We start from the raw sequence: 13,707 nt of genomic DNA on the forward strand, positions 1-13,707 counted from the left end.
TCATTTGTGACTTTAACCAGAGCTGTCTCTGTGCTATGATGTGTTCTAAAGCCAGACTGAAAATCTTCAAATAAATCATTGTTTTTTAAGTAATCACACAGCTGTTTTGCGACCGCTTTCTCAAGAATTTTTGAGAGGAACGGAAGATTAGAAATAGGTCTATAGTTGGCTAAAACCTCTGGATCGAGGTTGTGCTTTTTAAGAAGCGGTTTTATCACTGCTACTTTGAATGATTGTGGAACATAGCCTGATAATAAAGACATATTCATAATATTTAATAAATAAGTGCTAATTAATGGAAAAACTTCCTTCAACAGCTTAGTTGGAATTGGGTCTAACATGCACGTTGATGGTTTAGAAGAGAGAAACATTGAATTTAATTGTTCAAGGTTTATGGCTGAAAAGCATTCTAGTTTACTATCTAGTGTAATATTAGAACTTACGTTTCCGGGAGCTGTTGATAACACTATACTGGTCAAAGGCAAGAGGTCATTAATTTTGTTTCTAAGAGTAACAATTTTATCGTTAAAAAAGCACATAAAATCATTACTACTGAGTGCTATGGGAATAGAAGGCTCAATCGAGCTGTGGCTTTCTGTCAGCCTGGCTACAGTGCTGAAAAGAAATCTTGCATTATTCTTATTCTCATCTATTAATGAAGAGTAGTAAGCTGCTCTCGCTTTACGCAATGCTTTCTTATATTCATTGAGAGTAATATGCCAAATTAAACGAGATTCTTCAAGTTTAGTAGAACGCCATATCCTTTCAAGTTGTCTCGACTTTTGCTTTATTTTGCGGGTTTCGGCATTAAATGCACATAGTCCCTTGATCCTCCTTAGCAACAGTCTGTTCTCCTTAGCAACGGTCTGTTAGCAAGAATTAACAACCTATGGAATTTGACCAATCAGAATTGAGTATTCAACTAAACTGTGTCACCAAGCAAAAAGCAATGTATTAGGAAATCACTTACTGGTTATTTGAAGCCCAACATTGCTTCAAATATATACTTTTTAAAAAACACCTAACAAAACCACCTTTAATAATATTATGGCGCATTTCCACTGCAGCGGGTAGCCCCGTTTAAGCGTCCTTAACCGTCCTCAAGCGGCCAGGCCAGTTTTTGGTGGCTTTTCCATATAGCCTAGCACCGGCAAGCGGGTACTTTTTCCCTCTTTTTCCGGCCCCATAAAATCGTGGTTCTATCAGACCAGGGCCAGGGCTGAACTAGTGACGTCAACACTCTCGACTGCTGATTGGTCAGAGAGAATCGTCACAAGATCGCGCGGGAGATCATCCCTAGCGTCGCATATATATTTAGAAGCAAGCTTGCAGCATTTTTATAAACAGCATTTTGTAAACGGAGGAGCTACAAACATGGCAACGTCGAAGAAAAGCACACCGTGGTCGACCGAGGAGGTGATGACATTCCGACATCTCATTGGGGATGATAAAATCCAGCGGGAGCTCGACGGAACAACGCGAAATGTGAAAGTGTTCCAGGATGTCTCTGCACAGATGTCCGAACGCGGATTTTCGAGGACTTTCCTGCAGTGTAGGGAAAAACTCAAAAAGATGAAGAGTGAATATCGCCAAGTAAAGGACAACAATAACACGAGTGGTGCGGGCAGGGGCGGACTGGGGGGGAAAAGTGGCCCGGGGATTAATTGACAGACAGGCCCACTTAATGCGCGACATGTATCGGCCGGCCGGCGACGAAAGTATGTTACTTAACAAAAAACCCTATGCATTTAATGTTATTTTGGACAATTATTCATATAGTAATCACATTACCTGAGCCCTTGAGTTGCCTAGAGCAAAATAGTTACGGCATATATTTAGTGATTTTAATGTTAACAGATCATTGATGCAATAACATTTTGACCCAATTTGCCTGACTTGACACATGGAATAAAACATGGGTGTAGGAAGCAACATCAATGTGGGTGAGACAATTTAACAGGGGGTGTGGGCAGGTGGTGGACCCATAGACTGTATATATAAATGGACGTAGTGTCCGTGACGTCACCCATAGAATTCTGCAGAGTTGCCGTGAAGCCCTTAGTAGGCGGAGTCGGCCACTAACGGCTCGACAGCAACGTCAGAGTCTAATCCCGCCTGCTCCAAATAAGGGCAAAGAGGCGGAGCCGAGGCGGGACCTGCTGCCTCCGAACTGGAAGTAAACAGAGCTAGCTCAGGCTAAGAAGCTAAGCTAACATGAAATACATGCATACCAAGTTACTGCTAACAGTGTAGTTCCCCTATATAAACGTTACATTCATAATCAAATGAGACAATCTGCAAGAGAATTAGCTATATTTTGTTATTCTTAATGCTTGTCATTCACACGTTGAGAAAAGACGGACTCCACCGCCCGGACCTAACGGAGCCGCAGTGGGCTAGCTCCGGGACGCCGGCTGGAGCTAGCCCCCTGCTGCTCCGTTAGCTCCGGCGGCCACCACTGGGATAATTGGGTCCCCTATTAACATTTGCTCCCGTTTAGCATTATGGGCATCATAGATAGACTATAAAAGTATTACCCAAGGCTGAATCATAAACTCAAATGTATATTGTATGCATAAAGGGTTACGTCCTTAGCTGGCTAATGAGTAGCAAGCTAAGCTACCAAGCACACAGACACCTGCGAACGGGGTTAACATGTATAATATTATCATTTTAGACTTCTTGGATGTTCTGTTAGTACATTCAAGCGCACAGCACGACATTTTAATTGTCTGGTATTTGTAACAATATTCCCGAAAAGGCACAATCACCACGAACACGGCTAAAGCTAAAGGGTCAAGTACAGTAGCCTACTATGACTAACTAACGTTGTAGCCTCTATGGTTGTAGCCTAGCAGAGTGGACAAGTTGCTGTTAGCTGACAGTGAGGCATATACATGTCCATCAAAGTGACCACGCCCTAATTTATGCAACAACTTTAAGACCTAATATAAATAAAAGGGTCGTGTTAGAAAACAATTCACTCACAGATTCATAATCATGAAGGTGAAATCTAACTATATCGATAATAATATTGATTGTATCCATGGGTAGAAACATGTTTTTTTCTGCTGTAAAGTTGGGCATTTTAACATGGGGGTCTATGGAAATTGCTCCTTTCTGCAGCCAGTCCCTAGCGGCCCATGTATGAACTGCAGTATGTGGCACTTCCGTATTGGCGTCCCGGCTGTTCCCCAGAGTTTGCCGCTTGGGTGGACCTCACCTCCTCTAGGGGGGTCCGGGGGCAAGCTCCCCCGGGAAGATTTTTTTTTAAATGTTGAAGTTAAATTAATCAATCTGGTCCATTTTGAGAGCAAAATTAGGGACTAAATCTATGGCAGTCAGTAGGGGCTTGGACTGTGAGCCGTAGGGTCGCCGGTTCAAGTCCCCGACCAGACCTATTTGGAGTGTGGACTTCTACTTGGAGAGGTCCCAGTTCACCTCCTGCCCTGCCGTGGTGCCCTTGAGCAAGGCACCGGACATGCGGCTTGGGATGTGAGGACATGGCTTAGAAAGGGCGTGTCGCCTTCTGTCCTGCCAGTGTTGGCAGGACATTAATTAAAATGTCGAACTCGGACTTCATTTTAAGGACATTTTGGCCATGGGTGTAAATGTTGTGAGGAAATCTTTCCACCAATAATTCCAATAAGTAATCCAAAATGTATTCACTTCAGGTTTACAAAAGTAACTGTAATCAGATTACTAGTTTTTCAAATGTAACGCGAGCTGAATACAGTTACTTGATTTTTGTATTCTGATTACGTAACGCTGTTACATGTATTTCGTTACATGTATTCCGTTACAACCCAACCCTGGCCACACCCCACTGGGCTGGGCTGGGCCGGAACACTTACAAATGTGGGCCGGTAGGATTTAGGTAAGCAAAAAAAAAAAAAGGGAGTGGCCGGAACACTTCCAAATGTGGCCCTGTAGGATTTAGGCCCTCCGGCCCACACACAGCGCCGGCCCACCGGGGAACTCCCGGTATTCCCAATGGCCAGTCCGCCCCTGGGTGCGGGTAGGAAACAATGGAAGTGGTTCGACTTGTTGGACCAGATTTACCGGCCAACGTTGGGAGGGAGGGAGGCCTGGACTCTGCAACGGCTTTACTGGAGTCCCTGCAAGGTACGCTCACTTCTAACAAAGAAGTCTATTTTATCCTTACATTAATGTTCGACAACCCATGCTTTTATGGAGCCCCGAAGAGCTACATAGCTAGCTAAGGCAGATAGCCTTAGCTAGAGCTATTGTTTGCTAACACCATATATTCCATTGTTTACATTCAGTTTTTCTTTTCTATAGTTGTTGTTGCTATTTAGTATTGTGCTGCAGTAGTTTGTGGAATTAACAAGTCATTTTGCTGTTCTAGATGATTACATTGGGACTCGTGAGGAGGAACATTCCCGAACAACGGGTGATGGCAGTGTTCCGTCCACAACATCGTCATCGAACCACAGACACCAGCCGAAGAACCGACACCAACTCAACCACCAACGCCGAGTGCCATCACGACACCGCAGCGTGTGGTTCTAGGTAAGAAATAGAAATGGCAAAACGACTGGAATTGTGTTTTGTTTTTTTAAACCTTGGATCATCCATCGTCAGTAATTAAAATAAGCTATACCACTGTGTGGAAATGCTCTGTTACAAGTAAAGTCTTAGCTAGTAAGCAGCTAGTACAGTTGTGTGTGACATCCTATCATATACATATACATATATTCATTATCAACAGGCTGGACATAATGTAATTCACTTTCACAATCATTGTAAACATCTAGGGCCAGAACTTTCTTTAGTTCACCTTACTGTTGTTCTGTTTATACATGTTATTCTTATATCCTTGTGTGACCTGTACCTGTCCTGTGTTTTTTCCTTATTGCTAATTATTATCTTATTGTCACCCAGGCAAGAGGAAACGAGGAGGAGAGGATCGGGCCCAGCAGGAACGGCACCATGAACAGCACATGGCCCAGCAGGAACGGCACTTGGACTGGGCCAAAGCGTCTGCTGAGCGGAGATGGGAGTTGGATGCGGCCTTGAAAAGGGAGGAGGCCGTCTTGAGAAGGGAGGAGGCCGCTCAAGCAGAGACCTTCAACCTAGCCTTCCTGCGCACTCTTGGCAAGGTGCTAGGGGGACTGGGCAGCCGACGTGGCCCGTCTCCTCCGTGATACTTAAAATAACCTTAATAGTTATTGTACATATTATATATTTTTTATCTAGTTAATTTTGAAATGCAACATTTGTACTTACTTGTTTATTTTCTTTCAAATGTTCATTTTATATTTATTTTTACAATGCCATGTATATTTATGCTGGCTGCGATACAGTTTTACATTTTTTTTTATTTGTATTGTTTAATGGCATGCCTTTTTGATACAACATTTTTTTTGTATTTTTATACTGCCATCAATAAAGTACTTATTTTACTTATCTTATCTCTTGTTGATAATGAATTGCACCCAACAGAAAAAAATCAGATTCACATAATCTTGATTTAGAGAAGATATAAACATACATGAATTTATAAAGCAATAACAAACACCATCAGTTAGGAAAAAGCCCCTTAGTTTTAAGAGATTTAAAGCAAGAAATGGAGTTTGCTAGCTTGAGGTCCTCCTCTAAAACATTATTACATGTTTATTTTGTAATAGTATTAAGAATACATGATAAATACATAATATATGTAGAAATTGCTCAATTGTAATACCCTAGTTCTACTAGATTCAAACAACACATTCCTTATATATTTCAAAGACGAGAGAACAAAAGAAACCTATAACCCATTCAAGCAAGCTTTTAACATGTCTAGAAGAAAGATTGAGGTTATATTTTAATATATTATTTTATGTTGTGGATACTTTAGCCTCCATCCATGTTTACAATTGTCCACACTATTTTACACTTGCATTTATGAATATAGTTTTGCTGTGTTTTACACTTTAGTATTTATGTTTATAGTTAGCTTTGATATTCGCTTAATTTATTAGAAAGATTTTCTTTTCATGATCTGATATTTCCTCAAATGTTCTTATTATGGGGCACATACTGGTGCTTGAAATTCAAATATTTACTAAATATTCAATTCAGATAACATTTGTTTGAAACATTTGACAAACACATGTATATGAAAAAAAAAAGATTGATTTATGTTCAATACAATGAATACAATACAATGCATATTTAGGTATTCAGGTAGCGCATCAAACCCTCTCTGATGTCAGTGCCCTCCTCCTCTGCACCTTGAGCCACTGCTACCCCAGGCTCTGCTGCTGCTGGTGCATTCCACCCATCATCATAGTCCTCTCCATGACTCTCGCACAGCATGTCAGCACCATGGATTTCGCAAGTTTCACATCACAGTCATTTCTTTTCATGAGGCAACGCCACCTTCCCTTCAGTCTACCAAATGCGTTTTCAACCACTACCCGTGCGCTGCAAATGTTCTTGTTGTATACCACATGTTCTGCTGTCAGCCGTCCAGTGGCTGGGAAGGGTTTTAAGAGCCAGCTTGGCAAGGGATAGTTTTGTGAGTTGTGTCGCATTGAAGATGACGCCACTGCAGTTTTACCCAGCGTCGCTCCACCCAAAAAGCCCGCCAAAAAGCCGATCGCCCTGCCTACACTGAGTTGCTACCCCAGGTCCTAATGGAAATGCGCCACGGCCTCGGACGGCCAGCGAGGCAGCCCGAGGGCTCTGTTAGATAACATCTGATAGTGGAGACTCCACAGAAACACAGACAGACTTTATCTCCTCTCTCTGCACGACTCTAAAACATAAACACAATCTTCCTGCTGCTGCATTAAAAGTACTAACACTATACATATATAATATATATATATACCCTGTTGCAAGTAAAACTTCTTCATTGAAAATGTTCCTCCAGTAAAAGTGTTATCAGGAGTTAAAAATGTCCCAGACTAAAGTACAGGTATATATTACATCAACATTATAACTAATATTTTCCAGCTGACATTTTATAAACTTTGACAAAAATCGTGATTAGTTTAGTAACTGCAGCTGTCAGAAACATGTTGTGGAGTGAAAGTAGAACTTGGCATGAGAAAATAATAATCAAATTAACACACACATACAAACACACACACACACACACACACACACACACACACACACACACACATACCTTTAACATTTCTGGTCCAAAAAACTCTATCAGCGGCGGCATCCTGGCTTCCGTTTTCACCCCCGTGACCTCCGCGATAATCTTCCTCACCACCCCCACCATCCAGTTAAAACCTACACGCACACACACACACACACACACACACACACACACACACACACACACACACACACACACACACACACACACACACACACACACACACACACACACCATGTATACATCACTTCAAGGGACATTTCATTGACTTACATGCATTTCCTGGAGACTTATCCTAACCTTAAGCAACACATGCCTAAACTTAACCAAGTCTTCACCCTAAAATTAGTGATTCCCCTCATGGGGACCTCCAATTTGTCCCCATAAGGGAGGCGAGTCCCCACACGTGACTGTGTAAACAGATTTAGGTCCCCACAAGTATAGTAATGCTACGCCACACACACACACACAGACACAGACACACAGACACAGACAGACACACACACACACACACAGGAACACACACACACACACACACACACACACACACACACACACACACACACACACACACACACACACACACACACACTGTTTACATAAGTAGAAAACATAATAAACAAACCAGAATCTCCTGCGTCCTGCTAGGTCAAATTGCTGCTTTTGTGAATTTGAAGTAAAGAAAGTTTAAAGGTGGATAAAACATATAGCTTACACTTCAACGGATATTGATTTTTAAAGGTGTCTTAAATACATCCACATCTAAGTATTTCATACAGCCACGTGTTTCATTATAATATGAACAGTAGCTTTTCTGTAATCTTTGCTGACACACACTAACAAATACAACCCAAGAATTTGCATTATGGCGCTCAAAGAGCTGACTTTTAGAAAAAAAAAAAGTTTATTGAGTAGTCTGAATCAGTTAAAGTCCAAAAAGGTTTAAAGTAGAGGTATTTCATGTCTTTGTTATCTGGCAGGGACAGAAAGTGATGATAAAACCAACAAGTCCTCCAACTCATACGACCAAATGGGTCGATTGTTCAAGCGCTTAATACGACCTATAATTAAGTTTTAAAGTTGTCGGCCTCTAGTGCTCCCGTTGAATGCAAACGTTACAGAGGGTCGTTTATTCACAAATAACCCTCTCTGTAAAATCCTAAATTGTAGGATTGTTTGGCCATTAAAACGCTTTTTGATTAGATTTCTAGCGAGAAATATATATTGTACTTTTAGAATCCACGTCCAGTCGATATGTAGGATCTATAGTTTGATAGCTATTACGAAGATGATTTGAGGTTTCGTCAGGAGAACGTGTATATGCGGCAGCCTCCATGTAAAGTTACGGGTTGAAAACAGTATTTCCGGTCTCGACGTTTTCATAATAAAACCAATGATCAAATGATTTAACAGTGATATCTGCAGTACTCATCCACTAAAAAACATCAGTTTATCCTCGTTAATTATACGACATTAATTGGTTTAAATTGTGTACAATGCTTTTGTGTTTTTCCCATAGGTTTTTCTCTTTCGATTCTGAGAGACACATTTATTTTTTCAGAGGTTTTGATAGGCTAAAATCACGCCGCAATGCACGTCGGGATATGGTGTTTATGTGATATGAAATCGGAAAACATTTTAAAAAAATAAAATAACACTTTATTCCGAGTGTTCTTGCTTTTCTCTTTGAAAGTCATCACATAACGGCATTGTAATACACGGTTCGGCTGCATTACATATTACATATCTGCCGTAGATATGTATTTATAGAGCCCTGATCAGAAGACCTTTTGACAAACTGGAAGAGATGCCGCCAAAACTGAATACGTGACGTGGACCATAACATATCAACAATTAAACAACATCTTCCATTTCTTTTCACACAATACGTCTCCTTGCAGTATCAACACTAATTCGGCTGACTTTTATATTTGATCCAATTAGTAGATAGTCTGTATTTACACCATAACGGTGCACAGCTGATAGAAAGGGATTTTTTTGTAGTTTTTAAAGATATTACTGATTTTCTGAACTACCTTTCCAACTCGTCATGCAGTTGACTGTTACAGGTCTATACAAGTTCATGGTACAATGCATAAGCTTCACATCGAGAGACTGAAACTGTATTTTCCTTTACCGTTCTGTTTTAATTTCAATTTTAAGTTAATAGTCATATTATGTTTGATATTATTATGTTTTATTAACTAGACCACTGTTTTTTTAAACCGCACCTTAAAAAAAAGCACGTTATTGAATTTAGTTGTTGAATAAGTTATATTTGATGAAAACATTTACATATTAAGAGTAACCTACATACAAAATAGGGGTCAATGATAAAAATATAGAATAGAAAATATCAAGAAGATACTGTAGTGATCTCTACAATAAAACAGTTTAGTGCAGGACGTCCAAAGATATTAACAGGAGGATGTGCAAAACAGACAAACTGATAAGGCTGAATTTGACTCAGGTGTAACTAAAGTCTGATTTAAGGGTTGTTTATATTTCACATCATTAATCAGAATCTGCAAAGTAACAAAAATAAATGTAGTGGAGTAAAAATACCAGGTTAACCTCTGAATTGTAGTGGAGTAGAACAAAGTAGTACATGCTGCTGTAACAAAAACATTTCCCAACTTGGGATCAATAAAGTATCTTATCTTAAGATGATCGAAGGCTACTGCCATATTTGCTAAATGTGCCCCTGAACCTTGACAAGTGCATGTTTCAGGCTTATCAATGAACAACAGGAGGGGTCACAGACATAAGACCAGCTGTTAAATAAAGCTCTTCTGACCTTAGCTGTCATGTGGGTATATTAATGCTGCCCATTATGGACACAAGCTATTTTCACCCATGTATTAATTATATGTTTTAAATTTGATAGCACCAATGTGTTTCGTATCCCCTAAACCTCCAGGGATGTATACAGTTTAATACTGGCAACTTCTAATTGTGAGAAATACAAAAACTTAAAACTACAATTCCCAGTAGAGACGTGCATAGAACATGTTGCGAAACATACAATAGCCAGCATGTGTAATTCTGGGAGGGGAGGGCTGGGCTGGACCCGTCCAAATCCAGTTTTGGCTAGTCTGGCGTGGTTCCATTCCATTTCAAAGAGCTGTTTGACACTCGGCGTAACCTTGTCGCACTGCCACTCCAACATCCAATCACAGAGCTTGAGGGCTAATCACGGGGTTTGTAAAGCAAGGCGGATGTTGTAGTCCCAAACGATAGCTGGGGATTCTGGGTAGTGTAGTGTCTTCGGACACTCTGTAGTGTCTAAACTCCGAAAAAACAATTTGTTTCTCCGAATCGAAGGTTAAAAACACAAAAGCATTGTACACAATTTAAACCAATCAATATTGTGTAATTAACAAGAATAAACTGATGTTTTTTAGTGGATGAGTAATGGAAATATCACTGTGTAATCATTTGACAGTGTGGGGAATACTTCCGGTTTTATTATGAAAACTTCGAGACCGGAAATACTGTTTTCACCCACGCTAACTTTACATGGAAGCTGCCCCATATACAGTACACGTTCTCCAGTACACTTCTCGCTATAAATCTAATAAAAAAGCATTTTAATGGCCAAACTATTCCACAATTTAGGATTTTCCAGAGAGGGTTATTTGTGAATAAACGACCCTCCGGAGCGTTTGCAATCGACATGAACATGTTGTTTCTTACACGACCACTAGAGGTGCTACACTTTAAAACGTGACTCTGGGTCGTATTTAGCTGCTGAACAATCGACCTATATGGTCGTTTTTTGTAGGAGGACAGGCTGGATAAAACACGCTTTTTAGAGCCACATGGGGCAGAATGAGAAGCAGTGAAAAATATAACAGGCCTATAAACGACAGCAGCCCGTAAATATGAGCATGTGGAGGCGAGGTAAATCCTCCTCTATCTGCCGCCGTATATCAGCGAGACATCAGGAAGCCATTATCTGCTGCGTAATTTAAATGCCTGTAGCATCAAAAGGGGACACATAAAAAGAGCCGATGAATAGCCGCTCTCCCCGTGCGGGCCCCAGACCAAATGGGCCCCTATAAATGCATGTGTGATCAGTGTGTGTTCAATCTAACATTCCCCCAAACGGCAATTAACTCATCTGTTTTAGTGTGCAAAAAAAAGTCTCTCGAAAGTAAACACAAATCCCTGAAAGAAATCACGTCACATTCCTGGAAGGCAGCGCGGCGACAGCAGGAATGTGACAACGCTTTTCTTCTGTGAGCACTTTGTGACTTCAGGAGAAGGAGATAGATGAGGTGCTTTTAAATCTCAATACATCATCGGCACATTCACTCAGGTGTTGTAGATACACCGCAGAACCCAGAGCTGCTGCAGAGAGACAATGAAGTAGCTTTTTAGAGGTTAAAGGTGGTAGGTAAGAATGGAGAAACCAGCTCGAGTGTGCTAAAATACACAGCTGGAAAAAATCTGCCCCTTCAGACTTCCTTACAGCCCCTCCTCCAACACACACGAACATGACCAATGAGGGCACGAGATAAGTTTGTGCCTAGATGGCAGGCTGACAGGCAGGTAGGCCATCCAGTTACTTTAGCCGGGCCGGCTCAGATGATTCAAAAAAGGCCTAAAAACGCGTCTTTTTAGCTTTAACTAGATTTTTAAATCCCCCACATTATGCCATGCCGGCATGAATGTCACAGCTTTTATTATGTTGTTTTAATTGTTTTTAAATTGTTTTTTATTGTTTTTATTGTTTTTGTTGTTTTTGTTTCACCCTTTTTAATTGTGTAGCACTTTGAGTTTTGTTTACGCAAATGAAAAGTATTATTATTATTGGTCGTGCTTTTTACAGCGCCACGGCTTCCACAGATGACATTTTTGTATGTATTTATTGTCAAAGCATTTAATGTATTCAATGTTTGAAACCATGTCGGTTTGCACAGACAAGGAATTTGCTTTGGTGCATGGTGCATACATAAAACACAGTAAGAGGTGTGTGGTGCAGTGGGTTGTCCGTTGGTGTTCTGATCAGCGGGTCACAGGTTCAAACCCCACTGCAGTCAGCATGTGGTTGTGTCCCTGAGACACTTCAACCCAAATTGCTCCTGTGGGGATTGTCCACAGTATTGAGTATGTAAGTCGCTTTGGATAAAAGCGTCTAACAAGTGACATGTAATGTAAGAGGAATACGAAATGAATTAGAGCAGATATAAAAATACTATAAAAACTACTGTAGAAACTAATTTTAATTAAAAGTCAAAAGTTTGCAAGAAAAATGTATATACGGGAAATAAGAATTACAGTTAAAAAACATAGAGAAATGTGTGAAGTACATCTGATTTAAAAGCATCTTTTAGTGCTAGAAAACTGGGATATACAGTAGTGACATTTTACTTTAAATGTATATTACTTCTCTTGGTGACACATTGAATGTTTCCTGTTTAATCAGGATATAATGTGGACGATTATTTCTTGATAGGCTGCAGTGATTTTACAGAAAGCTGAAACAGGAACAGGAAATGAACTTTCGTCACCTTTTGGACTTTTTTCGGGTTCATGTTCTTGCATGTTTTGCAACGAGTGCGTTTTTACATTTTAAAGGGTTGTAAAACTAAACTGGATCATCTCCTTTGCAATCCTATAATGAAATGCTCTGGGTGTCTTTTTACCATGATATGTTTTAACATATGGTGATAGACTTTAAAAGTATACAATAAAGAAGATTGACTGTAGGCCTTGTCTCATTGTAGACATCATAAATCAGGTATATAAAACCTTTTCCAGCCTAATCTCTGAAATGTCTGTGTGTCCTTTAGCGGTGAGCTATTATGCCCCGACAATCTGGAACAAACTGCCCGAATCGTGCACGTCCGCTGAAACACTTCCTATTTTCAAATCCAGACTAAAAACATATCTATTTGCCGCTGCTTTTAATTGAGTTCATACTCACACTGCAGGATGCCTTTTATTCATGTATTCTGTACCTGCTGTGTTTATTTATTTATTTCATTATCTTTGCTTTTTTATGCCTGTTTTTAAATGCCATTTAATAATGTGTTTATGCTGTATTTATTCTTAAAGGTGGGGTAGGTAAGTTTGAGAAACCGGCTCGAGATACACTTGTTGTTATATTCCATGGAATGCTCTTAACATCCCGATAGCAATGAATATCTGAAGTGCTTTGACAAAAAACGTCATCTGTGGAAGATGTGGTACTGTAAAAAGCTCGACCAATCATCTGAGCCGGCCCGGCTAAAATAACTGGATGGCCTACCTGCCTGTCAGCCTTCCATCTGTGCACAAACTTATCTCGTGCCCTCATTGGTCATGTGCGCGTTCGTGTGTGTTGGAGGAGGGGCTCTGTAAGGAAGTGGCAGATTTTTTCCGGCTGTGTATTTTCAAATTCTAGCTCACTCAAGCTGGTTTCTCCAGAATTACCTGCCCCACCTTTAAATGTCTTTTGTTTTTATTTTGTAAAGCACTTTGAATTGTCGCGTGCTGAAAGCTGCTATAAATAAAATGGCCTTGCCTCCTTGAATGCACCAACAAGTGTTTCAAAACAGTCCCAGCTGTCCACTGCCATGCTAACTCAATTTACAAGTTGA

At 40.3% G+C, this 13,707-nt stretch overlaps 1 protein-coding gene across 2 annotated transcripts in view; it reads right to left on the bottom strand.

Moving 5' to 3' along the window:
* The window catches only part of sult6b1 (sulfotransferase family, cytosolic, 6b, member 1), a 29,726-nt gene that overhangs the window by 13,595 nt on the left and 2,424 nt on the right, over positions 1-13,707 (bottom strand). Inside the window, exon 2 of one of the 2 annotated variants that reach the window (XM_034237289.1) lies at positions 7,142-7,254. The exons of the other annotated variant lie outside the window; for it this stretch is intronic. Within the exon in view, the coding sequence (XP_034093180.1) occupies positions 7,142-7,254 (113 nt within the window). The remainder of the gene's footprint in view (positions 1-7,141; positions 7,255-13,707) is intronic. 2 annotated transcript variants of the gene reach the window in all.

This window comes from Gymnodraco acuticeps, unplaced genomic scaffold (genome assembly GCF_902827175.1).
Source record: "Gymnodraco acuticeps unplaced genomic scaffold, fGymAcu1.1, whole genome shotgun sequence".
In the NCBI taxonomy this organism is placed as follows: Eukaryota; Metazoa; Chordata; class Actinopteri; order Perciformes; family Bathydraconidae; genus Gymnodraco; species Gymnodraco acuticeps.